Source organism: Pezoporus wallicus, unplaced genomic scaffold (genome assembly GCF_028554395.1).
Source record: "Pezoporus wallicus isolate ANWC-B61680 ecotype Strahan unplaced genomic scaffold, APGP_CSIRO_Pwel_v1 scaffold_6362, whole genome shotgun sequence".
NCBI lineage: Eukaryota > Metazoa > Chordata > Aves > Psittaciformes > Psittacidae > Pezoporus > Pezoporus wallicus.
The window spans coordinates 3158123-3186053 of NW_026637663.1; the positions used below are offsets into that span (position 1 = coordinate 3158123).

The 27931-nt window shown below is 39.6% G+C and overlaps 1 protein-coding gene across 2 annotated transcripts in view; it reads right to left on the reverse strand.

Moving 5' to 3' along the window:
• Window positions 1–27931, reverse strand: part of PRKN (parkin RBR E3 ubiquitin protein ligase) — a 728786-nt gene that overhangs the window by 106401 nt on the left and 594454 nt on the right. The window contains exons 8-9 of one of the 2 annotated variants that reach the window (XM_057406908.1): window positions 21818–21879; window positions 4237–4386 (exon numbers count right to left, since the gene is read on the reverse strand). In XM_057406908.1, coding sequence (XP_057262891.1) covers window positions 4237–4386; window positions 21818–21879 — 212 coding nt within the window. The remainder of the gene's footprint in view (window positions 1–4236; window positions 4387–21817; window positions 21880–27931) is intronic. The other variant, XM_057406909.1, reaches the window with a different exon arrangement.

Genomic DNA, 27931 nt, shown 5'->3' on the forward strand with positions numbered 1-27931 from the left:
TGGACCACAAAAAACAGCTTTGCAAACACCAGGAATGTATATTGCATATTGCACGTCTCATGTAACTATTTTAGAGTGTCCTCTATTCTATTAAGCTTTCTGAAAAGGCAGACAATTATTAATTCTACAAAAACGCTGCAATTGCTTTTGACATATGCTTCCTTAGCCATGGAAGAAGAATGCAAGAAGAAATCAATGGGGAAAAATTGCTGGGAGAAGCAAAATTGCCTTAGGGATTTTGTTTTATGTAATACAATGATCTAGAAATTCTATTTATAAGGAACACAGGGTATTTATAGCCATTATTTTGGGTGACTTCTTGCAGTCTGCGACGTTAAAATTTCACTTGTCTGAGAAGGGAACAAATCTTTAGTGAAATCTTGCTCTTCTTCAATGGCATTATGCTTACAGAACAGTAAATACAGTGTGAAAGAGGTAAAATAACCCCAAGCTTTGTGCTCCTTTTGCAAGGTTATAAAACTTCCTTTATCATTGCAAATTTATTACACTAAGGTTCAGTATACACTTGCAGACTGGAGTTTTGCATTAGGAGACAGAATGAAGGGCCACAAAAACATCACTTGTGACAGCTTGTTTCTATGACTGTTTAAATTGTCACCCAGACCTTGGGATAGTTTAGAGTTGTCTCAGGACTTCCATGAACCTTCAAGAGTCAAGTCTCCTAGCAAGGGATTTTCAAACAACAGAGGATCTCTGCAAATATATTCTTCTTGCTTATTCAGACTATGATAGGAATGAGTAAACTCAAGAGGAAAAGACTGTCAGAGGCTCTATTTCCACTATCCTCAGTCTCCCATCTCACCCCATACCAGAGGATATGTCAACTGATATGGCACGCTGCAAAATGTTTACACGGTTGTGGAACAAGGGCTGGGATGCAAGTCCCTCATTAGTCAGTTATCTCACTGAAAGATATTGACAGGGGATGTTTTGCAAGACAGATGAGCTGCATGTGTAGAAACAAACAAGTAGCACAGTCTGTTTTCAAGCTCCATTCTAACCTACTTTTAACCCCAAATTATTTTCTTTAATATGTAGGAAATAATATGCCAGTATAATATAAAACAAGACAAAAATGTTTATTCATAGAGCTTTTGTATGCCTCAATTACCACAGCTCTTCCTGCGCACAGGCCAGCTAATACAATATGTACTGTCTTCTAGGTTTTGTTGCTGATTTCTGATATTAAATATGTCAAAATTTTGTATCTCAGCAACAGAAGTTAGTAATGTAGGTCTGATGCATAGCAATTAAGGTCGAACAACAGTGTATAACAGTAGTATCTTGGTAAACCAATTAATACGTTTATGGCTAATGATAAAAAATATGAAAGATTAGGCAAGAGTGATGGCAGTCAATGGTACAGCATATCTTTGGTGAGGACTATTCATAATCATTAAAAACATATTTGCAGGCTACTTCTCAAGTCAAAATAGATCTCTTTTGTTCTATTTCTTTGCCTTAAAGCCTGAATAGATAGCAGTGCCTGAGTGCAGAGGGTACATATGGGGATGCTTAAATTTAAACCTTGCTCCTCACTTTTTGGTACAGTTGTCTTACCAGGCTGTTTCTGGGCCCCATATATTTCTGTTTCCAAATTTCCTGAGACAAAGCAAAATCCACTATCTTTACCTTTCCCAAAGGCCCCTGTGGCAATTACAAGCCTTCTCTTGAAGACTCACATTTAGCTTTGACACCAATAGCCTTGACTTTGGAAAACCAGATTCTAGTTCCTCATTTCAAATACCAGAGAAAGAAACTGAGAAAGACAAAATGTCAGTATCCTAGCCTGGCTCAGTTACCTGTTCGTATTTCAATGCTCTTTCATGTTGGAGTCCTTACATGTTTGGGACTGCTTTGCAGGGTTTTTTTTGCTGAATAATGGAATACGTATTTTGCTTCAGACCCCAGTGTCCAGTTTATTCTCTATTTCATTTTTTCTGCCTCTCCTTTTTGAAAATGGCTGCTGAAAATCCTTTTTAATTTACTTCTCTACTTTCTCTTGAAAACCTATCCCTCCTATCCCCCTTGATCCATCTCATCAGTTAATTAAAATCCCCATCTATTTAACAGTTGATAGCTACCCTTATACTGCAATTCCGACCCAAACGATTGGTCTGTTTTGTGCAGTAGACAACTATTTCTCTGCAAGGGCTTTTGGGTGAATAACAGACCACTGATGTTAGATGTAAATTCTGTTGACAGCAATATGCTATCAACTGTGAACTTTATCCAAAGACAGAGGTTCAAATACCCTCCAAAAGACTCTACATGTCTTACGCATAGCTTAAACGATGACATCTATATTCATAGAGAACCTCCTGGTTCACATTACCATCCTTATTTCTTGCTTACCAGCTTCAACAAGAAACCTAAGCTGTACATGTAAGCATTTCAAGGCTCCTTTTGCAGCCTTAATTGGGATGGACAAAAGGGACATTCTTCCTCTTGGCCTTTCTTTGAGCTTATAAATCATTGTGTAAACTCGTGAGGAAGCCCAGAGCTCTGAAGTGGATGTTCTTGGATTCCATAAAGAGTTCACATTAAAAAAGGCCAGGTTTGGGAGAAAACTCACCATAGTTTAACTTTCTGAATAGAAAAAACTCAAAATGACTTCAGAAAATGAAGCAGAAATAAACAGTTTTCCTAACTGTCTTGGTATCCTTGCAGGGGGATCCTTACCTGCAGCCAGCTTTGTCTCTGGCAACTGACTTTAGTGTTTAGACCCTCACCATCATCTGTAACAAATCTTCCTTGAGGTTATCATTTGTCAGGGTGCAAAGAAAGATTTAAAGACACATATTTTTCACTCTGTTCCATTACAGATTCTGAGGAAGGGCCTTAATGTTACCAAAATTTGGCTTGCAGACCAGCCTCTTGCTTCTAATTTCAGCATTAGTGAATTGTAACCCGTAATGTTCAAAGATGTCACGTAATTCAAAACAAAGGGTGAGGTTACACTCAAGGCTGCAGATTTTGTCTCTAACCAGCACAGCACAGAGTCCATAAAAGGAAACAGAACAGTTTGCTAAACCAGGCAATACATCAATCCTCTATGCTATGTACACTTTATTTACAGGGCATTTGCAGATTCAGAATGATGATGAATGAAGCTGCAAACCAGTTTGATTTTCATCACTTCAAAGCAGAGAGCAGAGTGAGAATCATTTGTGATTTTTAACCAAACCCTAATAATTAATCCAGAAGAATTTCCTGGTTTTTACTCAGTTTTGTTTCTTATTACTGTCCCACCTTCTGCTTTATTTCCTAGACCTATGTCTGCTCAGTGAGTCTGGGGATTACTCTGTTTTACATGCACCACTGCATGGACAGATAGGAAGTTTGACCAAGGTCGACAGATGCTAACCTACTCATAGAAGACAGGCTACTGCAAATTCCTAGTTCAGCAAACAATTATTCTTCCACGGTATCAGTTTGGGCAACACCAAAACTGCAACAAAAAGTGCATTTTCCACAAGAAAGACAAGGGCAAGAGCATGATAATATTTTATAAATATAGGTATTTTCTCTTTTCTCATAGCCTGCATGGAGTCACTTAGTACAAACATCAGTTAGTTACATCTTTTATTTAGATATTTCTCTCTACATATTTCTATTTCCCTCAAAGCTTGATTATCGTAAAGTACCTGTTTTTTTCTACTGCCCAAAAAAGTCACTGATCAAAAAAATACAATCTGACCTCCTAGCAAAAACATTTTCATGTGTCATGTGGTTTTGTTTTCCAGAAATCCACCATTATTTAAGCATTCACTCTTCTTAAAAATAATTTTATGAGCAAACAAAAAGATTTCTATATTTCTTTTCATTGTGTAGCTTAACACCTATAAGCAAGGTCTTACTTATAAAGAAAGTTGGTGTTTATAGAATAATGATTTGCCCAAGATCCCATTCATTTTTGCTGAGTGCAAGGAGAAGGTCAAAGCACATTTAGATTGTCATTTGCACAGTTCAGTTTCTTACTATAACTACTCAGCAACTTCTTAAACCAAGTAAAGCAAAGAATTCTGGAATGGACATAGTCTATGCAATGAAGTCATTGTTCCTAAGCCATGGTGCTATATTTAAATTGTTTACTGAGCTACAGTATCCCATTCTGGTGTGAAGGACAATTCAGTCACTGATGGAAAAATGAAAAATCATATTGTACAATATCCATTGTTTCCCACACACGAGTAGAAAAATGTATGCTCTTACCCCACAGCCTATTCCATTGCCTGGTTCACATACAATTTTCTTCACTCCTGGTTCAGGAAGCAAACCTGCTCCACAGCCGGGAGTTGGACACAGCACTCCTCCCATCTGCAGCACGCATTCCTCAGCCCCATAGCGCTGGTAGCGGTTGTACTACAATACAACACACCAGTGTTAAACTTCCAACAACACACAAATATACACCCCACTCCCAAACCTTTGAGCTTGAATCTACCCCACATAACCAAGTCAACCATCCAGATGTTAACCGTACATTCTGTGACTCCATGTCTTACATGCTAAGTTCAGTTATTTGCAGAAAGTGTAAAATTTCACAGTGTTGTTAAATGGGGTGTCACTCTGAGCTGACTCACATCATACACATCCTTTTTGTGACTCACAAATATCATTTGCACTACCAGAAAATTGTGGGGGATATTAAAATCGAGAAAATAATAGACTGTTTCTGTAAGTAACCTCAAGAACTCTTACACTGTTACAAAAAAAATACTGTAAGCATCATAAATGTAATCCAACAGCAGATACTGATAAATGCTGAATAGAGACTGAAAAGAAATTCTCAAAACCCCTCAAGGATCTATAGCTAGAAGTATCACATAATGATTTACAGCTAAAGTGTAGTAAAAATCGTGCAGCCAATTTTATTTTCAAAATAGATTTCATGAAACTGATTGGCAAAATAATTCTCTGACACACATTTATTTCAATGTTAGGTGTAGGTTTTTTCCAGGGTCTCCCAAGAAATTTTCTTAGTTTCTGCAGTTTTCATCTAGTTCCACCCTGATAGCCTAAAAGGCTATGGAAATGCCTTCATTTCAATGACGGAGACACAGACACAGAGCAATATTAAATAACATGCTCGGTGTATCCTCACTAACAAAAAAGCCCACTCTGAAATGACTGATGCCATTGCAATAAATTTCCCTGGTCTAACTTACCCTGCTTTCAGCTGGAGATAAACTGAGCAAGTACAAATTATGCTGTGTACATGTAAATCACAATCACTCTAGGGTTCTGTGTTGGTGCAGTTCCACACTAATGGCTATATAACCATTGTAAACCAGGCTTCAGATTTGCCTATAAATCTGGCCTACTGTAAAGTGAAATAAATGAAAGCATTTGGTTCTAACAGCCCCAAAGAAAACAGGAAAATCCAAAGGCCAAAGAGGAAGGAAGTAGCATGAGTTTTCTCCGCGAGTGGAATGAATTTATGGCGGGCTAAAGGAACAAAATGGAGCTTTATGTTACAGCACTCACAGCAGTATTTAGTGCTTCATAAACTTTTATCTCATAACTGCTCATGAAAATCTTGTTCCTTTTTGGGGGCGATAACAAACAAAAAAGTCTTTCTTCAATCTGCAACACTCCCCAAAGAAATCCCACAAGGAAAACTCAAGGACCAAATATTAGGACCAAAACCTCATACGCAAAGCATACAAAGAAGCATTTTAAATCATAACACAGGGGCTCCACTGCATGTTTTCTGGGTACATTTGAGATTTTTCTGCAAATATTGCCATAACATATCCTGTTACACTGTCTTTTTAAAAATAGTATATGACATCTTAAACCGTTATAATATAGAGACACAAAAGTGCTCGATCACAGGAAGAAATAATTAACAAACTGAAGGTATCTGCCTTTGTCAATTTACAAAAAATCCAAACAAAAGGAGGACAAAATCTAAAAGGAGAGAAAGCCTTCAATATATCACTCAGTGTGTGAACAACAGACAGAAATCCTGAATTAAGGATCTCAGATCTAGAAAATAACAGTATTTTGAGAAATGTAGGATAAATGTCTGCAAAATCTCCTTGAATACAGGGGCTCAACAAGTTGACTAGTGTCTTTCTATGTTATTGTTATGCTCGAACATAGAGTAATGGCATAAATATTTAATGTTGGAGTCTACCAATTTTCAGCAAAGTTTGTAATCCTTGCACTAAATACATGCTGAGTGCTCCAAGTTGTTCTGCGCGCCTTGAACAGAAATATGGGTAACCACAGCTGCAAAATTCCCTGCTGACCTAATTTTTCTTCAAGGCAGACACTGGACCTGAAGGTGAGGATGGTGACTTACTGTGTTAAGAGGGAACATTGTGCTGGATGTGGGATTGTTAGCAGCTTCTCATTACGGCAGCAAACACCAGCGACATTGTAGCTGAGATTCTGTCAGCATTTCCATTATAAACTCTCAGTAGAAAAAAGGGATATGCTTTCCAGTCATTAACAAGGCAAAAAAGGACATGGAGAGATTTCTCCCATCTTGCCTCCTTTTTGTTGTTTTAATACACAAAAATGTAAGATAGATAAGCTGGGAATCAATCTGTCTTGTTAAAGAAAGTTACAGGAAAGAAATGTCCAGTCTATCTACTGGCAAACTGGACAAAGCCATTATATTCTGTCTAAAAATTTGACATTTTATACTGGTTCAGCACAGGACTTCTACCAAATCAGTAGAGCTTGTCATCAGTGTTTTTCACACTATAAAATCCCCCTAAAATGATCCCATTTCAACACAGGAAAAATCCTACTGAATGCATTTCCACATTTTGACATCTAGTTACCAGCCTGTTTTCTACCTTCAAAGTACAGATACATTTATAAGGTGTCATTTTCCAATTTCTTTTTCTTTGTGCCTGCACACTAGCTCACATAAAATCCAGCAACCAACTAAACCACATAGAGCAGAACGCATATACTTTTGCTGCCGTAACACAGTCATACATAACATACATGGATTTATATTCTTTATTCAGTGTCCTGAAACAAAATGACTCACTTTACATTAACGGTGCATTTATAAAAGGCTTGTAAAGGACCAAATCACTTATTAATTAATAATTAAATAATTGCATATAGTCACAAATTATGTCTATTAGAGGCATTCTTTTCCTATATATCACAGCTATACATATCACACAAGACTGATACAATCAACATGCTTATAGCAAGTCAATTTTCAAAAGCCCTTAAATGTCTTTGGAGCCCATGACGTATTTTTGATCATATGCCTGGATGAGATATTTAAGGATACTCAGCAGACAACCACCATCAATCCATTTAGTTTGGATTTCTGTGGTTGTGATGCCTATAGTTGTGCTGGTTGCTTGGACTCTTTTTATAATTAACAGGAGAGATAGGACGCAATTAATCTTTTTCTTTTAGATTTGTATGTGAGAACTAAGCACGGGAGTGCCCTGTTCTATTAACAATAAAGAGAGATCAGACAATTTTTTAGATACTGACACCTGAAATCAGGTGACTCCCACAACAGCTGTTTCAGTTCCAATAATCCTCATCCTAAATCATCTGGCCTAAACTATTTTTGAAAATAAGGTTTAAGAACCTAAGTAGCTTGGACTGTGAACCACTTCACACCATATTAGCTCTTCACACCTTAAACATCTAACCTAAATAAGTAATATAGGCTCCAAATACACTGAATGAGAAGAATCAAGATCCCAAGAAGGGAATAGGGAATTTATCACTGCTTACATGTGATGTCTAAGATAGGTAGGATGAATCTCCTTGTGGAAGTGCTATAGTTGAAGCTAAGAAAACTAACTTAGGCTTGATATCTGACACATAAAGAGCTGTCATTAAAGAGGAGTCTATGAAGTCTTCTGTATGTTCAAAATATTTCACAGTATTTATTAGTCAATTACTATCAATGTGCCTCCTATTTAGAGATACACTCATCATCATCACAGTGTAAAATGGTTCTTCATTCTACAAGAAGCTAAAATATCTCCAATTATTTTTAGGAAAAACTTCTTAAAAAGTTTAATATATGGGGAACTTGACTGAACTGGTATTCATGGCACCTGATTTCATTCCTGGCAGCAGCACAGCCTTCCTGTGGTTTTCACATAAGGTACTTAATCTATGCTTCTTATCAGTTGCCCACTTGTAAAGAGGGAGAATGATACTTGCTGATTTCATTGTAGTGTTAAGAGGCAAAAGCCATTAATAGTCATGAGAACATCAAATACTATGGCAATGAGGCTCATAAAATTACACAGATATCACCAGCCGTCTCCTGCTGCTAGAAAGTAGCTTTTGAGCAAAGCACGTCAGCAATTTATATGCTACTGTAATAAGGACCTCAGAAATACAGGTAGATAAGTAGTTGTTGGATTCACCATAGAACCATATATTTCAATGCTTATTTTTTTGGGGAAAAAAAAAAGACCTAAAAAATATGATTTACCCTGAATCAACAAGGCTAAGACAGTTAAAGGCATATGAACAAGATAAACATAAAACGTTCTGATTTTTTTTTTTAATCTTGTGAACTTTCCCCTCAATTTGTGAATTGTCCCAGTCAACCAAAGCTATACTTTTAATGGAATAAAATTCTAACTGGAAAAGATTCACAGCTCTACTTATGGTATTTCAACCATATAATGAAGTTCTTTTGCACAATCTGCTCATAAAGACTTGTCAGGGCCTTTAGAAAGTATTTTTATAAGTGATTATAAATTACAGTATGACACAGATATGGAGGCTATATAACTGTAATCATTTATTCCCTGTTCCCTATTTTCTAGATGGGGATGGTTTTTCTTGAGTCATAGAATGGCACCTACTTGGTTTTCAACCAGTGGAAATTCAATCACTTGATGTTGTAAATCAAGGGTAATATAAATGAAATAATTGGGCTGACAAAAGAATAAAACAGGTTTAACTATAGAATTCAGTCTTTTCAATTACATTGAGATTCAGATACTAAGCAAAATGGATATTCACCTGGATGCACAAAACTTGCAAAATGCTCTTTGTGAACACAGTGATTCCTTACCATACTATTTAATTTGCAATATGCTTTAATATCCAAGAATCGTAGAACAGTTTGGGTTAGAAGGGACCTTAAAAGATCATGTATTCCAACCTTCCCTGCCATAGCACATATGCCTTGTGCTATTTTGCTTGTGCCTTTACTCTTTGGGCACAGTTTTATTTTCCTTTTTTTTTTTTCCCCTCACACCTAAAGGCATCTGCTCAGTAGTAGCCTTGCAGGGAACTTTAGACAAAAGCTTAATAGTAGATGTACAGCCAAAATTTTTAATCTTTGAAAGGTAATTCAGTTACTTGTTTCTTTTAACTGCATGTAATAGTCTCAAATGAAAGAAAATCTACTTTCTGGTGTCAGATTGTTTTTACTGCTCTTATAAATCAAATAACCATCTGTGTGTTTCAAAATTAGATTGTGGAGGCTATTAGTCCATAATGTAGACTAAGCACTTTATTTATATGTATTATACACACAAAAAAAACCTTAGAATTAGTTCTGTAATGTAATTAGGCAACTTAAAGTATAAACCCCTTAGTACTTATTGGACTAGTGTCATGGTTTCACCCCAGCTGGCAAGTACCATACAGCTGCTTGCTCACTCCCTGCACCCCGCTCTCCTGGGTGGGATGGGGAGGAGAATTGGAAGAAGATAAAACCTGGTACAAGTCAGGACAACTAGATGACTATACAAATATGTCATCTAAAATACAGATTAAAAGATGTGGACTGACATGGGTCTCCATGAGGCAACCTTATTTAATTTTTCCTGAGTTACTGGGCTCCTCTGCTAGCCAGTAGTAGGATAGGAAGTGGAGAGCATCAGCTCCTTGTTTTTCCCGCAGAAGCTCCACAAAGCAGACCAGAAAGACAACCACCTTCTAGAAGGCTGGAATTTGCCTGACTTTGGAAAGTCATGGAAAACTGGGTGAGGCAGTCTCAAGAAAATATTTAGATAAGAATCCCCTGACTGGATCAATGCAACACAATTCATGGATGAAATTAAACTGGAATAGAGAGGGGGAAAGAAAGGAAAGACTGCAGTTTGCAGAATGATATGAAAGAAAGCAAAAGGTGAGGAATATGAAAATAGAAAATAAAGAGTACTGAGAAGAGAGGACACTGAAGCAGGTTGAATCGGAGATCAAACTGAATATATGAGAAGCAATATGCTGCAATGAAGAAAGTGGACTAAACATAGTGTATGGCTTGGCACTATATTTACAAACCATTGAAAACTTGAGATCCTTCAGCTGGTATTTGGGTGATCACACTGAACAGACTGAATGCTGGAGATAAACATCCAGTTCCTTCCCTTCCTTGTGGAGCTCAAATCCATATTCCTTTCTCCCCTACAAGTAACAACCACCATGGCTCTAACTGATTTAAGGAAATATTTTCTGTTGATATTGTTGCAAATTGTGCAACTGAGATTCAGTCAAATAGATACTGGATTCCAGGAATTCCACTTCTCAGGTCACAGGAATAAATACATTCACATCCTGTGGAAGCAGATCAAGGTCTGTACAAAGGGGCACATCACTGGTCCTAAGAAAATGCAAGACGGTAAGCTTTGTTGTGTAATTCCAGCTATATAAAAAAAAAAAAAGTGATGTAAAGAGGATCAAGAGTTCAATTTTAGAGAGCAGGCAATGGATTGGTGATGACAAATCCAAAAGCTGAGACAAATGAGATAGACAGAATTCAGATATTAAGACAGAAGAAGTGGAAAAAAAAAGGAGATAAATGTAGGTATCACTCATGTTAAGTAGTAGCTGAAGCCAGGGGTCTGGGTGGGAAAGTGCAGAGGTGCAAGAAAAGAGAGATTTGAGAATGTTAACAAAATAGGTTTGGTTTAGTAATGACAAAGTGGGAAAAAATATGCAGTGATTCTGCCCCCGCCAAGTGTGTATTATTGAGAGGTGACTTTTTTCCAAGTGTAGTTACTAAAAATTCTTGACCCATAAATATTTCAGAAGCACTTTGTTGATCATATCTGACAGTTTCCTGCACTGAACTCAGGTGATTAATTTGAATTGTCACATGACATTATTTTTGCTGGAATGGGTTAATACATAGCAATTAGTTTAAGACTGATTTAAAATTAATATTCTGTAGCATATACTTGAAATGCACTTGCCACACATGTCATTCCTTTAAAACCTCAATTAATGTTAAATGATTTCTGTCCACACTGTGATCTCTTAATACTAGATTTCCACATTTCCTGAAGTTACAGCTCATAGCAAAGCCCACACACCTTTGAACAGCATCAGGACGTGCATCTGCAGATTTTCAAATCAGGGTATTCCTTTGCATATGTTTTCCCCAGCTGGCAAGGAAATGTGAAAAAATAAAAAGGAGCGCTCCCATTTGGGTTTGTTCAGATCCCAGGGATACAAACACCCACAACATTTCTAAAGAAAAAGTGAGCAGTAATATGAGTTGCAGTAGCAGCTGATAGAAGAGATCTGTTAAAACTGATCATTCCCCTGTCAAAATATCAAGAAACTGGCCAATACATTCTGCAAAGTTGTCAGAGCAGAAGATATAGCAGAGAAGCGCAGCTATACATTACTTAGCAGCTTCTTTTCTTGCCACTAGCATGTCATCTGCTTCATCTGCGCTGTGACCTGTTGGGGGCACTCAGGTATAGCAGCAGATTGCTTGCGATTGCATTATTTGTTTTCCCTTCCAGCCTTCAGATGTATCTGCTATTTTATTCATGATTCACAATATTCCATTTAAACAATTAAACAAGATTTTTTAATCACTTTGGGGAGAAGAGTGAAATTTCTCAGAGAGTCATTAGGGAGACTCCATAACAGTTCACTGCGCGTCATCTTACTATATTGGTATACTGTAGCAGTTAGGTCTGAATTAAAGTGTTTTCTCTGCTGTTTCTGGCACTGGCCTGTTGACTTACTTGCCTTCCACTGTATTTGGCCAGATCCCATATCTAGTGCATCTTGAACATATTTTTGTAAGCAGCTTATACTATCAACACTTGTAGAACTATTTGCATTTACTTGCAGAGACACCCAGCCTGAGAGGGCAAATGGCTACTGCCATTTCTTATATTGTACTATTTTTCAATGGCTCCTCAGTTAATAAATCTTTTATCCCAATACTGAGTGTATCTCAGGAACCTATGAAGTGAAGCAGTTAGCCAGCAGGTTGAACTGCACCCATTATTATGCTAGGGGAAATGACGGATTATGAACAGTGAGATCAAATTGCAAAAAAAAAAAAAAAAAAGATCAACAGAGCTAAGGACAATTAGAAAGCTTCGGGTTTTATCCTTCCTGGGGCTGCATGCCCAGGAGACTCTCTTTGCCTTGTACAGACCTTTGTGGACTGGGAATCTCTGTGAAAAGGACATCCAAACCAAACCTGTCAAAGCTGCTTTTGGAGAGTTTTCTAGGTCAGAGTCTCTGGCACTTTCTCAAAGCATCAAGTACCAAGTGGGGTAGCGACCTATTGATTAATGTATTTGTGTTGCGTATTATAGCAGCTACTCAAAAAAAACAGTTTTATGTGGTAAATCAGGTATCCAAAATGCATATCATATACCAGGGAAGCTTATACCCTTCTATTTCACCACGACTACGACTACCCTTCTATTTCAGACTACAACTACCTCTTTCCATAAAGTCTAAAAACAATTCCATCTTTAAAACCCCTCTTGTTGCCACCAACTAAACCTTAAAAGATAGGCTTCTCAGCTGGAATGAACTTCCAATAATTTACATTCCTGAGGGAACAGAAGACACAGGAAGTTTACATGTCCAGCAAACTACCAAAAAGTTTGACTACTTGGACAACTGTGTCAGTTTTTTGTACAACTGCGGTCAATTGATGAGGTGAGTAGTTCGAGAGAGGACGCTTTCCATAGCTAAGCGGAGGGAAGCTCAGCGTCCAGGAGCCTCAACTCAGAGCGGCGACGGCCAGCGAGGGAGCCTCGAGTCCCCCACATGACTTGCCCAGGAGCCGGCAGCTCAGCTGACGAGAGCGAGCAGCTGACTCACACGGGGCGGAGCCAGGAGGGACGGCACCAGCCCTGACTGGGTAAAATCCTGCCCCCAGGGAGCGCGGCGAACTGAGCGGGACGAGGAAACAGAGCGGGCAGGCGAGCGGGCTGGTGAGCATGCGTCCTATGACCAGGGTCCGGTCCGGGAGCTCTGCTCTGGCGGCGGCCAGCGTAGGCACCCAGACACAGAAGATGAGAGGGGAGGCTGCAGTGCAGAGCTCGGGGTGTAGAGAGGAGAGTGCCTGCACTGGTCTGGTGAGGGGAGGGTGCGCAATGGGCAGGGCTGCACTCGGTGCTCCCTGGTGGAGGTCCTCCTGCAGCAGGGGCTGAGCTGCGGTATGCTGTTAATAGGCTGCGAGATGTCAGGGAAGCTGAGAGGAAGCAGGAATCCTTGCTCCCGGCCCAAACTGTGCAGGGGCCTCGAGCTTCACCTCTAGATCATGAAGAAGGAGGCCGTTAACCTGGGAATTAGTGCCAAAAAAAAAAAAAACAACCCACCAAAAAAAAACAAACAAAAAAAAACAACAAAGGAGGAAGAAGACAATTAAAAGCAAGGGGCTTCCTCCTAAATCTGTTGTCCCCACCCAGAACAGCTTTGCTGTCCTGCAGGGGGCTGATGAGGAAACACACTCGCACCATGAACGGCTGATGCACTGGTAGAGAAGATCGCTATTGGTGCTGCCAGGAAAAAGTGGTGGGTCACAGTGGTAGGGGACTCTGCTTTGAAAGGAACAGAGGCTCCCATCTGTCGGCCTGACCCAGTCTCAAGGGAGGTGTGTTGCCTACCAGGGGCACGGATCAGGGATGTTGCAGAGAGACTGCCTGCTCTAGTAAGTCCCACTGACTATTACTCACTTCTAGTGACCCATGCGGGTGCTAGTGATATAGATAGCAGTAGCCCAGAGAACATAAAGAAGGACTACAGAGCCCTGGGAGAGGTGGTTAGGGGCTCTGGAGCTCAGATAGTCTTTTCATCAATTCTCCAGGATAAAGGAGAGGACCTTAAAAAGGCTGGGAGGACCTTAAAAAAGCTAGGAGGATTTGCCAGGTTAATAAATGGTTAGAAGAGTGGTGACATAGCCAAGGCTTTGAGTATCTAGAACATGGGATTCAATCTAGTAGGCCAGGTCCACTGGGGGCTGGTGGAGCTGGTCTGACAATGAAGGGGAAGAGTGGTTGTGGTAGGAGGCTTGCCAGACTGGTCAAGAAAGCTTTAAACTAGATGCGTTGGGGGAGGGGGGCATCATTCCATCCCAACACACGCAGTCAGTTGCCAGCACCTATAATAAATGCTCTGAGCAATGTAGAAGTACCCCAACCGCACCACCCAATGAGCCGGCTTCATTTGGAGCTTGGCTCAGTTGCCTCTATACAAACGCACGTAGCATGGGGAACAAACAAGAGGAATTAGAGATATGTGTACGTCTACAGGGGTATGATATAATAGGCATTGCAGAAACATGGTGGGATGGCTCCTGTGACTGCAGTGTTGGAATGGAAGGTTACAGGCTCTTAGAAAAGACAGGCCTGGCAGGCGGGGGGAGGGAGTTGCTATTTATGTTAGTGATAGGCTAGAGACTATGGAATTCTGTCTGGGGACAGGTGAGCAGTCAACAGTTTGTGGGTCAGGGTTAAAGGGAGAATGGTGATGGGAGACATTACTGTGAGGATCTGTTACAGACCACCTGATCAAGAGGACTCTGTGGATGAAGCTCTCTATAGACAGATAGGAACAGCCTCACACTCGCAGGCCCTTGTTCTCATGGGGGACTTCAACCATCCTGATATCTATTGGAGGGACAGTATGGCCCGGCAGAAGCAATCCAGGAGGTTCCTCGATTGTGTGGAAGACAATTTCCTTATGCAAGTAATAGAGAAGCCAAGAAGGAGAGGTGCCGTACTTGACCTTGTGCTCACCAACAGGGAAGGGCTGGATGGAGATGTGGCGCTCCAGGGCAGCCTTGGTAGCAGCGATCATGAGATGGCTGAATTCGAGATCCTCAGGACAGTGAGAAGAGCGTGCAGCAAGCTCACTGCCCTCAACTTCAAGAGAGCAGACTTTGGCCTCTTCAGGAACCTGCTTAGTAAGGTTCCATGGGATATAGCCCTAGAGGGCAGGGGGGGCCCAAAGACTGTTGGTTGATATTCAAGGATCACCTGCAACAAGCTCAGGAGTGCTGCGTCCCAACTGGAAGGAAGTGCAGCAGGAGGGCCAGGAGACCTCCTTGGATGGATAAGGAGCTGCTGAGGAAACTTTGAAGGAAAAAAGAGGCTTATAAAAGGCGGAAGCAAGGACAGGTGGCCTGGGAAGAATACAGAGATGTTGTCTGGGAAACCAGGGACCACGTTGGGAAAGCTCAGGCCCAGTTAGAATTAAAATTGGCTAGGGATGTGAAAGATAACAGGAAGGGATTCTATAATTACATTGTAAATAAAAGACAGACGAGGGACAACATAGCCCCCTTCTGGAAGCTGTCAGGAGAACTGGCTACCCTGAATTTGGAGAAGGCTGAGGTTTTTAGTGACTTCTTTGCCTCGGTCTTCACTGGCAAATGCTCTGACCATACCACCCAAGTCTTGGAAAACAGATGCAGGGACTGTGATAATGAAGACCTTGCGCCCACTGTAGGAGAGGATCTGGTTCAAGACCATCTTAAGAACCTGAACGTACACAAGTCCATGGGACCTGATGGAATCCATCCGCGGGTCCTGAAGGAGCTGGCAAATGAAGTTGTGAAGCTGCTGGCCATCATATTTGAGAAGTCACGGCAGTCAGGTGAAGTTCCCGACTACTAAAAAAAGGGAAATATAACCCCCATTTTCAAGAAGGGGAAAATGGATGATCCAGGGAACTACAGACCAGTCATTCTAACCTCTGTGCCTTTCAAAATCTTGGAGCGGATTCTCCTGGAAGGCATGGTAAGGCACATGAAAAACAAGAAGGCGTTTGGTGACAACCAGCATGGCTTCCCTAAGGGCAAATCCTGCCTGACCAATTTAGTGGCCTTCTATGATGGGGCTACAGAACTGATGGACAGGGGTAGAGCAGTTGATGTCATCTACCTGGACTTGTGCAAAGCGTTTGACACTGTCCCAAACGACATAGAATCATAGAATAGTTAGGGTTGGAAAGGACCTTAAGATCATCTAGTTCCACCCCCCCTGCCATGGGCAGGGACACCTCACACTAAACCATATCACCCAAGGCCTCGTTGAGCCTGGTCTTGAACACTGCCAAGGATGGAGCATTCAAAACCTCCCTGGGCAACCCATTCCAGTGCCTCACCACCCTAACAGGAAAGAATTTCCTCCTTGTATCCAATCTAAACTTCCTCTGTTTAAGTTTATCCCGTTACCCCTTGTCATATCACTACAGTCCCTAATGAAGAGTCCCTTCCCAGCATCTTTATAAGCCCCGTTCAAATACTGGAAGGCTGCTATGAGGTCTCCATGCAGGGTTCTCTTCTCCAGGCTGAACAGCACCAATTTTCTTAGCCTGTCTTCAGACATCCTTGTCTCTAAATTGGAGAGACATCAATTTGATGGATGGACCACTCGGTGGATAAAGAACTGGCTGGATGGCCGCACACAAAGAGTTGTGGTCAATGGCTCAGTGTCCAGCTGGAGACCAGTAACGAGTGGTGTCCCTCAGGGATCGGTGTTGGGACCGGTCTTGTTCAACATCTTTGTTGGTGACATGGACAGTGGGATTGAGTGCGCCCTCAGCAAGTTTGCCTATGACACCAAGCTGTGTGGTTTGGTTGATACGCTGGAGGGAAGGAATGCCATCCAGAGGGACCTTGACACGCTTGTGAGGTGGGCTGATGCCAGCCTCATGAAGTTTAACCATGCCAAGTGCAAGGTCCTACACCTGGGTCAGAGCAACCCCAGGCACAGCTACAGGTTGGGCAGAGAAGAGATTCAGAGCAGCCCTGAGGATAAGGACTTGGGGGTGTTGGTCGATGAGAAAATGAACATGAGCCGGCTTCAGTGTGCGCTCGCAGCCCAGAAAGCCAACCGTATCCTGGGCTGCATTAGAAGGAGCGTGACCAGCAGGTCAAAGGAGGTGATCCTGCCCCTCTGCTCTGCTCTCGTGAGACCTCACCTGGAGTATTGTGTGCAGTTCTGGTGTCCTCAACATAAAAAGGACATGGAACTGTTGGAACAAGTCCAGAGGAGGGCCACAACGATGATCAGGGGACTGGAGCACCTCCCGTATGAAGATAGGCTGAGAAAGTTGGGGCTGTTGCGCCTGGAGAAGAGAAGGCTGCGTGGAGACCTCATTGCAGCCTTCCAGTATTTGAACGGGGCTTATAAAGATGCTGGGGAGGGACTTTTCATTAGGGACTGTAGTGATAGGACAAGGGGTAACAGGTTAAAACTTAAACAGGGGAAGATTAGATTGGATATAAGGAAGATGTTCTTTACTGTAAGGGTGGTGAGGCACTGGAATGGGTTGCCCAAGGAAGCTGTGAATGCTCCATCCCTGGCAGTGTTCAAGACCAGGTTGGACAGAGCCTTGGGTGATATGGTTTAGTGTGAGGTGTCCCTGCCCATGGCAGGGGGGGTGGAACTAGATGATCTTAAGGTCCTTTCCAACCCTAACTATTCTATGATTCTATGATTATTATAGAACTCCTTTTAGGAAATTCTAGATTAATCAGCAACTCTTGAAGCTTCAAGTTAAAGCCTTTTTTTTTCTTAGCATTATTTTTCTTTCAGTGCTTACATTTAGATAGAAAAAAAATTATTTGGCGGGCATACAGAAGGTCTTGAGTGGTTTAATTTTGAAAGCTGCTCAAAACCTTTCTCTTTTAATGATATCAGTAAAAATTCTATTTTTTAAGTGTTTGCAGGAAGCTTATACTTGCTGAAACTTAGACTTGATGAAAACACTTAAGAAATGGTAGTGACCAGCATTTTGTATTAGGAAAAAGTTGCTTGACTTATTGAGTAATTTGACTGGAATTTTTTTATAAAGGTAAAGAATGATGGTAAAAAATTGATGAAGCAGACCTCTCTAAGGCATTTGTCATGATGCCACCTGGCATTTTGATTAAATATCTAGAATGGTACGAAATTATCATGCCATATACGAAGAGTTTGAAAACTTACCTATCTGGCATGTTTAAAATAATTGTAAATGGGCAATCAGTATTAAGCAGGTGTGTTCCCAAAAAGGTCCTTAAAGTATTGATTCTTGGCCTTATGCCACCTAAAGTTTGTTTCAATGACTTGGAAGAAAACCAAGAACATAAAACATCATAAAGAACATAGAACATTATAAAGCTTGCAACAATTTTGTAAGAGGAAGTAATGAACATGTATCTTGGATGGTTAAGTTCATGCTACAGAGATATCTGAACTGTTTTTCAGAGTTAAGCAAACAACTTTTCAGCCCAGTCACATGTAAAGTTATTTTTCTAGGAAACAATCTATTACCCATCATTACAGAACAGTATTTCTGGTTGGGAAGCATTGTGATGGACTGTGAGCTGAATCTGATCTATGTCCATCCATGTCCAAAAGCACTAAGGAACCACTTAGATGAATAAATAGAAATCTTTAGAAGGGAAACTGTATTTCTTCTGTGGCAGCCACTGGTTTAACCAAAATCCAAAACTTCCAGTGGGAATCTCCACTTCAAACTGCAAAGTTCCTTTATTCTGTCTGAAACAGATTTAGGTGAAAGTCACCTGACAAACAGCCATTTTACTGTATAAGCAATTATTTTAGTTCTGTTTCAGGGCTATGGTGACTTTTTTCTGAGTTGCATTCACAGACTGAAGTAATTTATTATGATGATCATCTATTACCTTGTGACAGGACAAAGGGAGTAGGAAATGTAAAGGATCTGAACACTGAGGAACAGGAGATATGCAATGTAGGGAGCATACTGGTAGGGTGGTGGAAAGAAAATAGGCTGGGAATTTTTCATCTTTCACTATGGAGAGGTATAATAGGATCTAATGTCTGCAGCGACTTGTAAACAAAGAACTGATGTTTTCCTAGGCAATATATTCCAGTTTAAACAAGAATTAATCCAAGAAAGTAATGTAATGTGCATTCTAAAGGAGATCAGAACAGATTATCACAATAGTCCATTCTGCTTTTATAATCTGGCCTTAAACACATAAGCATTTAAAAAATAAATCAAGATTGGACATGAAGCAGTACATGACCCTATTATTCTTTCACTGTTGCTTGGGGTGGAAGGTATATATGTTGGGTTGATAATACCAAAACTGTAAGCAGTCTGAATAAAACAGTGCTATAATTATGATTTTTTTTCCCATCTAGTATGCATGATAACAGAAAACACTCTATATCTTTTTAAAAAGCAAATATGTAACTAAATACAAGTAAGAAAAAGCCATATGAATAAAGACTTTACCTGAAATTCCTTTCTTTATTCATTTAGATGTATTTGAATTTTATTTCTTTTTTTACCTAGGTTTTGAACCAACTTCTGTCTGTCAAAGTGTGTGCTAACTTCAAGCAGGATGCGGTCATCAATGGACTCAAGATAACAATGTTTTTGTGGGGAGAGAATATAATTGTAATATTCTTTATACTTGTATGGGCTTATAGAATAATTAAACCATCATGGCAATGTTCACTACTTGCAAAGACATTAATGATAATCACTGTATGCAAATAGCCAGTTTCTGAAAAAGGCAACTGTTTACAGGTCAGACCCATTCTGCAAACAACTTTCCATCTGCACAGTTTTACGCTCCTAATGCATGATGACAAAAACTTTTCATCTCTTTAGGTGTATTCAATAAAAAGAAGAGTAATTTCATCATGAAAGTCTGAAAGAATACCAAAAATATTCCAAGTGTCAAAAATACTGTATTTATTTGATTAGCGAGGCTTTCCTTTTCAAACTCCTCTAATAACTTCAACTTCTCTTATTATTGGACAGAAATTGATTATCTTTTCTCCTGTGGTTCTTCATGGCTTACATCATCCCACTTCTGATGTTTGTGTAACCATATAATTTAGTGCTTTCTTAGTGCAAAGAAAGCATTAAAAATAAATAAACAACCTTAAATCTGATATTTCCTAATGTCTGAATTCTTCATTTGTACTCTTAACTCTTTTAGCCTTACTTTTTATGTCTATCAGTTTCTTTTCTAAAAAGCAAACAGAAAAAAAAAAAGTCCATCAATTAAATTACAATGTTCTGTCAGTGGTCATTAGCAAGCCTGAGGTCTGCAACCCCATCCTCAGAGCTCCTCTGAGCTATCAAGGTCTGCCTGGTTCAGCCGTCCCACTCATACTCAGTCTCTTGGTTTAGGTGTTCCTTACTTTCCCTTCAAGTCTCTCCCTTTTTCCCACTCCTCCTACTCTGCATAGCTTCACCTCCTTGTGCAGCTCATTAAGTACAGATCTTCCTTTATTTACCAGTCTCTTTAGCAAGTTTGCATAATTTGTCATTCTCTTTCAGTTCAGCCCTTCATCCTAGCTTCTTGTCTGCTTTCTCCACCTACCCTCTTTCACCAGGCAGCCCCATGTCTCCAGTGTCCCGAGGCTTCATCCCACCCTGCCCTCCATTTGTCAGCTGGCTGTAATTGGTCTATTGGCCCCATCAGTCCTGGTCATAATTTCTTTTATTACTTCTTCCTAAATCCTCAGTCTCACCAGATTCCTGCTTCCAGGATCTCCTTTGTCCTAGTCTGTTTACTGTCTTTTTCCATTCCTGTCAGACAAACCCTCCCACACTCCCCATCATGCTGCCTTCTTGCTGAGTAAAAGCTGAGTCCCTGAGGAATTTGGCTTTTGACTTTCTGTAACAACTGAAGTGGGGACTGGTGGGGGAAACCTGGAAGTCTAGAAAACGTACCAGCAGCCTCAGCTGTGATAAAAAAAAAAAGGAGAGTGAAGGAAAAGAAAAGCAACAGGGTGTTCTTGACAACAGAATCTGACCTAAAAACTAAGAAACAGTCTTTGAATTAACATTTCAGGAGCTGCTCCTACCTCTGTCACAGCCCTCACAAAATCTTGTCCAAGTCCCTTGGTGCCAGGTTCCTTAAGAAATGCACATATTCTCATGTACAACACGTTAATGCCAAGCTTTCAGGCCTTAGTACTTGCAACTCATTTTGGCTTTATAACCAGTACATTAGGAGAGATACTTCAGATACAAAGACAACTTGAATTTCAGAAGCATTCAGCATTTGAAAATTCAACCTATCTCTCAAAATATAAGGCCATTACTCAGTATATCTGTATGGTGATTTCATTATTGACAAAATAATAATTATGACTGTCTTGTGAGTATTGTAAAGCAAACTTCGCTAATGCTTTCCTAAAATCCCTCTACAGAAATAGTTTTATGAGTGCCAAGCACAACAATAATTATGAATGAGACACTTCTAAAAGAGAAAAAAAGACAACAAAAAGTATATCATGAATAGCTGTAAGTATCAATCCTTTAGTTGGATTGTTTGCCTGTCTCCTGTTTTAGAAACCCTGTTTACTGCTGTAGTTGAAAGCTGAAAAGCTGTGGCAGATAGCAGATGTACCAATTAATAACCTGTCAAGGCTGATGGATAGAATGAAAAGAAAATCTCACATACATCTCCTGTGTGGTTTTTTCCCCACATTTCAGGTCACTGGGGGTCATGAGAGACATTCTACCTCCCTGGAGAGAGATGAAACTGTCTCATTAGCGTCTATCTTCCATGACATTAAGATGCTGCCTTTGAGCTGCTGAGATGCTGCTAACTCACCTGTTCTTCTCCCAGAATCCTGAAGTGATGAAGCTCTTTAATCAGGGAGTCTGGACAGCCAGCTGTTAGAAAGAAACAAAAATATACATTTTAGAGCTTCCTGTCAGTGCAGTTTCAGCATAAGATACATAGATTCAGGGAGGACAGAATATACAGATTACCTTAGATAAAGAAGATTAGAAAGATTAGCCATGGTTCTGTGGGCACCAGAATGCTGAAAACCATGTATCAAATAATCCTTCTACATTTCTGAGCATGCTACCAAGAACACACTTAGAAAGGTTATATTCAGAATATTTTAGCCCTTTCCCCAAAGAACTACAAACAAAAGCAAGATGAAAAGGGCAGCACTGTCTGCCAGATACTGCCAGCCCTTCAGTGTAAGCCAAAAAGTGTTAAAAAAGGATCTCATATCAAAATCTTGGAGCTGCTCAAAGCTGAATTCTGATTCACACATCAGGTCTGGACTCATTTCTAAGCATAATACAGGCTTTCCTTGATTCCCTGAAGGATTTCATAGGCTCCACAGATCACTTTAATTTTGGCTGTCACAAATACAACCCATTTCACAAATACGTTGTTGTTACCCACAGGTATAATATACAAACCAACTATGCAGGCAGGGGAGTGATTTGCCAGAATTTTGCAATGAGGTTAAGGTTTAATTACTACAGAGTCTTGCATCTGTACCAGTCAGTAAGAAAGAATATGTCTTGCTAGATACCATGCACTTTACTGACATGCTCAGACTGTGATTACCTTCCTGGTGATGAAATCCAGGGCTGCTACTCGCTTTTGTACACTACTAGACTCATGTCTGGCATGGGATAAAAGTGCAGACTGTGAAAGCAATCTGTGTTTTATTCTTCTTGCCATAAATTGAAGCATCTGCTTGTGAATAGATAAAATTCCTTAAAAGGAATTAAGAGCATAGCTCTCCCCAGAATATGGAAGGAACTATGATTTTTATCAACTTCCTTTCCTGCTGATGAAGCTACAAATAGTTACCTCTCACTCTAAATGACTGCCATTAAAAGGATGGAAATTAATTTGGAGGCAGTTGTCAGGAAATCTCCATCAGCACTGTGGCTTCACTCAAAGCCAATGAGGCATGGCCTACACTCATGAATTCTGTTGGCATAGCTGTCTCTTCACACAGGATACAAAGAGAATAGCCTTTATACTTGCAAGCAGCATAACTAAAAAGGGCAAAACCCCTAGTATAGACACAATTGTCAGAGAATCATAGAATCACAGAATGGTATGGGTTGGAAGGGACCTTAAAGCTCATCTAGTTCCAAATCGCCTTCCATGGGCAGAGGCACCTTGCACTAGACCAGGTTTTGCAAAGCCCCATCCAACCTGGCCTTGAACACTTCCAAGGATGAGGCATCCACAGCTTCTCTGGGCAACCTGTTCCAGTGACTCACCACCCTCATAGTAAAGAACTTCTTAACATCTAATCTAATTCTCCCCTCTTTCAGTTTAAAGCCATTACCCCTTATCCTATCACTGCATGCCCTTGTGAGAAGTCCATCTCCAGCTTTCTCCTAGGCCCTCTTTAGGTACTGGAAGGCTGCTCTGAGTTCTACTAAGACAAATCTCCTACTAGTATAACTTCAGATACTTAGAGAATTGATTTAAATTATATTAGGATCACCTTATTGCTGGTAAATGCTTTATCTCCATTCAGAGGAGGTATGAGTGGAGAATGAACCATCAACACAACTTCATATTATCCAGCTATGCATAATTTTTCTGTCCATTTTCACTGGGATTTACATCTTCATCTTCCAGCTCATCTGAACCCTGAATGTATCTCTGCCTCACTAACTTCTTGACCTGATTTGTAGCCCAGAAATGTTGACTTCTCTGTGTTTCAGATTAGAACTCACTGCATAAAGCATAGGCCCTCCCTCCTAACCTCAAGCCCTTATGTAATTAATAAATTACATGTCATTTTCTCTGAAAGTATCTTCATTGACTCTACACTGCTTTAGGTATTTCTATGTGTAGAGGATAATTATGAGTTCATGTAACACGGTGTTAATCTTTGTTGGATATTAGCTTTGTAACGCCAACTACACATTGCTTTCTGCTTTTCTGTGCTTTTTGCAGTCTTCACAGCTTCTTCTTCAACCAATCATTTCTTTCTTCCCTCTTATCCTTTCCAATTTATTATTTACTATATCGCTTAAGATGGGAATGTTTCCTTTCTCTTGCTATCTTTTTCTTTTACCATTCTATTTCCTGAATGCCTGTTTCTCCCAGAAATCCATCCCATTCTGCCCTCATGCATAATTTATATAATCTCTCTTATGTGAACTGCTTATATGCATTCTCTCTTTCTTCCACACTCTGGAACCAAGGATCATTGTGAAAAAGTGTGAAGATATATATAGACATCTATATATAAACATGTATATGTTTATTTGAAGTATACTAGTTGTTCATTGCTGGATCCTCTTCGCAATACAGTATTTTGTATAGTCTATTTTTCAAATACTTGCCAATCTATTTTTCAGTCTTTTCATAGTACAGACCTTCACTGGATCTTGAAAGCTGATTATAGAAGAGATCCTGAAATTACTAGCAAAGGAGAAAAGAATGCTTAAAAAACATGACGCTGTTGGCATGATGCTTTCCAGCAAGAATAAGTTCAGAAATGTCAAATGTGTGTAATATTGGATTACACTGGCACACATGAAGAGTCTGCTGTCTGTAAGAAGTCCTTTCAGGTCTTCACACTGCAGAATCAATAATTTGCGGAAACAATGGAAATTATTGTTGTCAAACAATAATTTGAGGGGGAAAAAGGAAATAAAGTAGAAACATGGAAAACAAAAAAGGAACTGAGATGGAAATATCTTCCTTTCTTTTTGGATATTCATGGATTTATTTCTGATATTTCCTATTCCTACTTTAATTTCTTCTGTTTTGCAAGTGGAACTTTGTAAAACATGCTCCAATGCTTTGACCCGTTTTTACCAGCTATTTGGGAGTCTTGGATGATGTTGAATTCTTGCACTGTCATTAGAAACAAATGCTATAACAAATAGCCATTCCATTTATAAAAAGGAGATTAAAAAATACCTATTCTTGTAAAAAGCATTAAGAACTATTTGTTATCTCATCCACAAAGCTACCCATATATGTATCTCAGTATTCATCTATACATAAACACATGTGATGACTTGAAAAATATTACAAGTTAAGCACCAGACTCCAGTGGGTTCACTGGCAAACTGTGCATAGCAAAGTTTAAAAGAAAAATGTATTTTCTAAGTCTCTGATGTGCAGATAACACATGCCACATGAAATAAATAATCTGCACTTTATAGATTTCTGCTATTTTGTGTAGAATGTTTTAAGGATTAGGTTTTATGCCCCCTATAGTACAGAAGCCCTTATAATCAATGGTCTCAGCAGTCACTGAATCTTTCTGTTTCCTTCTTCTCAATTATTACTTGAAAAAGTACAGGTATACATAAAATTTCCACAGACATAAACCGAACCATAGGAATATTAAATAAATCAATCAATGACAATTACACATAGGAGTGTTAAAAGGAAATGATGTAAAACCATGAATAATTGCCTTTAATCAGAAGCCAAAATTTAGGATTGAGGACATCCGCAGACTGATAAAAAGGCAACTAAACTGTTTATTAGTTCCTTCTTTCAAGTCACATTCAAACCTATGTGTTTCATATGTTCTCACTATAACAACTGTTAGAAGCTTTTGCTAACTGTGAAGGCAGAGCAAGATGCAGAAAATATAAAATTGATGCAAATCTGTAGTATATTCATACCATTTTTTACTCTGAGATATAGCCATTGTCCTCAAAGCAATAAGACCCATAAAACTAATGTGATGTCTTAGGAATGAGCCTGAGTCTAACCAGGAAACTAAGTTATGAAGGGATGATATCCAGTTCATAGCATCAGCAGCTTTATAAACTCATCACAAGTAATTTCTTTGCTTCCTATCTAAGCATTTATTACTTAAATTAAATTTAAGCATATTGTTTGCTTCTAAATGTTCCATCATACCCCAGATTACTTGAATAATTTTGTTGTTGCTAAATTCTCATATTGCTTTAACTCCAAATGCTGCACTTATGAATAAAAAGTACATACAAAGTTACAGAAATTTTCAATTGTAAATTTACAGTTTACATTGTGGTATTCTCATCATAAATGTATAAAGATATTTTTAACCTGTTCATATATGTATCTCCAAGAGAAGAATAAAGAAGCAAAATTTAGGAAGGACAGTTTTATGTCTTCTAATATCATAAATCCCCTGACTTCAACTGGTCTGAACACACATTTTCAGCTTCACTTGTAATTAAACTGTGATTCTAACTACTACCAATTTAATTACCCAAGTCTTCACATATTTTTTTCTCAGACAGAATTAGCTTCTGGTTTTGTTTTTGCTCAAAATTATCACTTTGCATTACTTACATTCTCCAGTGAGAAGGCAAAGGAAAAATTAAATCAACCCTTTAATATTGCATAAACTGGCAAAATGAAACAAAAAAAATTACTGCTGTTACAAACAGAGCCAACTGAGAACCAGTGGAAGTGCCAGGGCCCTGATGGCACCACCAGCCCTGACTGTCCATGCCCAGCCCCTCTGGGATCCCCACAGCCCAAGACCCCATGTTAGCATCTTGGGCCATCAGCCCCAGTGATGCTGCAGCAGGGCTGGTCTCCATCTCCCCACAGCCCTGGACAGCCAAGCCATGGGCCTTCCTGAGCCACGTCCATCTGCAGTATGACATTCAGGCTTGGCCTCAGCTCATCCCCATCCCCAGGCAGGTGCTCAATGCCCACAGCTAGGACAGCCCTCGTTCCTCCAGCTGCCTACTCCTGGCTGGTGATGGGAAGGACCCTGGCCAAATTTTAGCCTCAGAGAATCACAGAAAAATTATACAATATCTTCACTGACTGTAGTTACAAGCACTTATATGTCTACTGTAGGACTGTGTGCTACATCTTCTACTATCATTTGGCATTACTTTCTCTTTGCATTTAAATTTCATCTTTCTATCTAAATTGTACAGTTAGGTGAGATTCAATTCACTGAATTTAAGCATCAAAATATTGGCTTTATGAGTCTAATATATTCACTGCAGGCTTCCTTTTTAGCCAGTAGAAGGCTTCACCTTCACAGGGTAATTTCCATCATCTAAGACAGGCCCAACAAAGGTATCCCATTACCTCCATTAATTTAGGAATCTAAGGTGACTAGGTAACATTTATAGAAGTAACGTTCAGGCTTTTAAATTTAGACAATCTTAATTCCACACAACAACTACAATCCCAATAATTTCTGCACATGCAGGTTGCCCAAAGGAATGGCAAATTCTTCATCCCTGGCAGTGTTCAAGGCCAGGTTGGACAGAGCCTTGGGTGACAAGTTCTAATACAAGGCATCCCTGCCCATGGCAGGGGGGTTGGAACTAGATGATGTTAAGGTCCTTTCCAACCCTAACCATTCTGTGATTCTGTGCTTAACTTTGAGCATGTAAATTTTCCCATCATATTTAGCTCTGTGTAAACTGAGCATTTACATTGTGAACACAAGTGTAACTTCCATTTCTCTCACTTAAAATCTATGTCTGCATCAACACTTGGTAATTCTGAAAAGTACATACCCTTATGTGAGCTCTGAACAAAACCATGTAAAAATATTTATCAGAGTACTTCAAAGGATATCTTTCCACAGTGCTAATTGTTAAACCAAGCTTGTGACTGAAAAATGTTTCAAATACCTGAGAATAGCTGCTTCAGCCTGAGAAAATAAATGGATGTGTGTCCTTTTTTTCCTGATTGCTCCTTGTAGAATCATATCTGATGAGTACAATTATGAAAAATACTCCATATTACCAAAAAAAAAATTCTAAAAGTTTGGAAATGCAGTACTCTAATGGCAGCACTTGCAATATAGCAACAATTACAGATATACATATATATATATATGTTCCCAGGCTGAAAGTCAAAACCACAGCACTGCACCAGCTACTAAGAGGAGAAAAATGACTGCTCCTGCTGAATCCAGGACAATGAGCAATACTTTTGTAAACAGTAAATTACTGAGGGTTT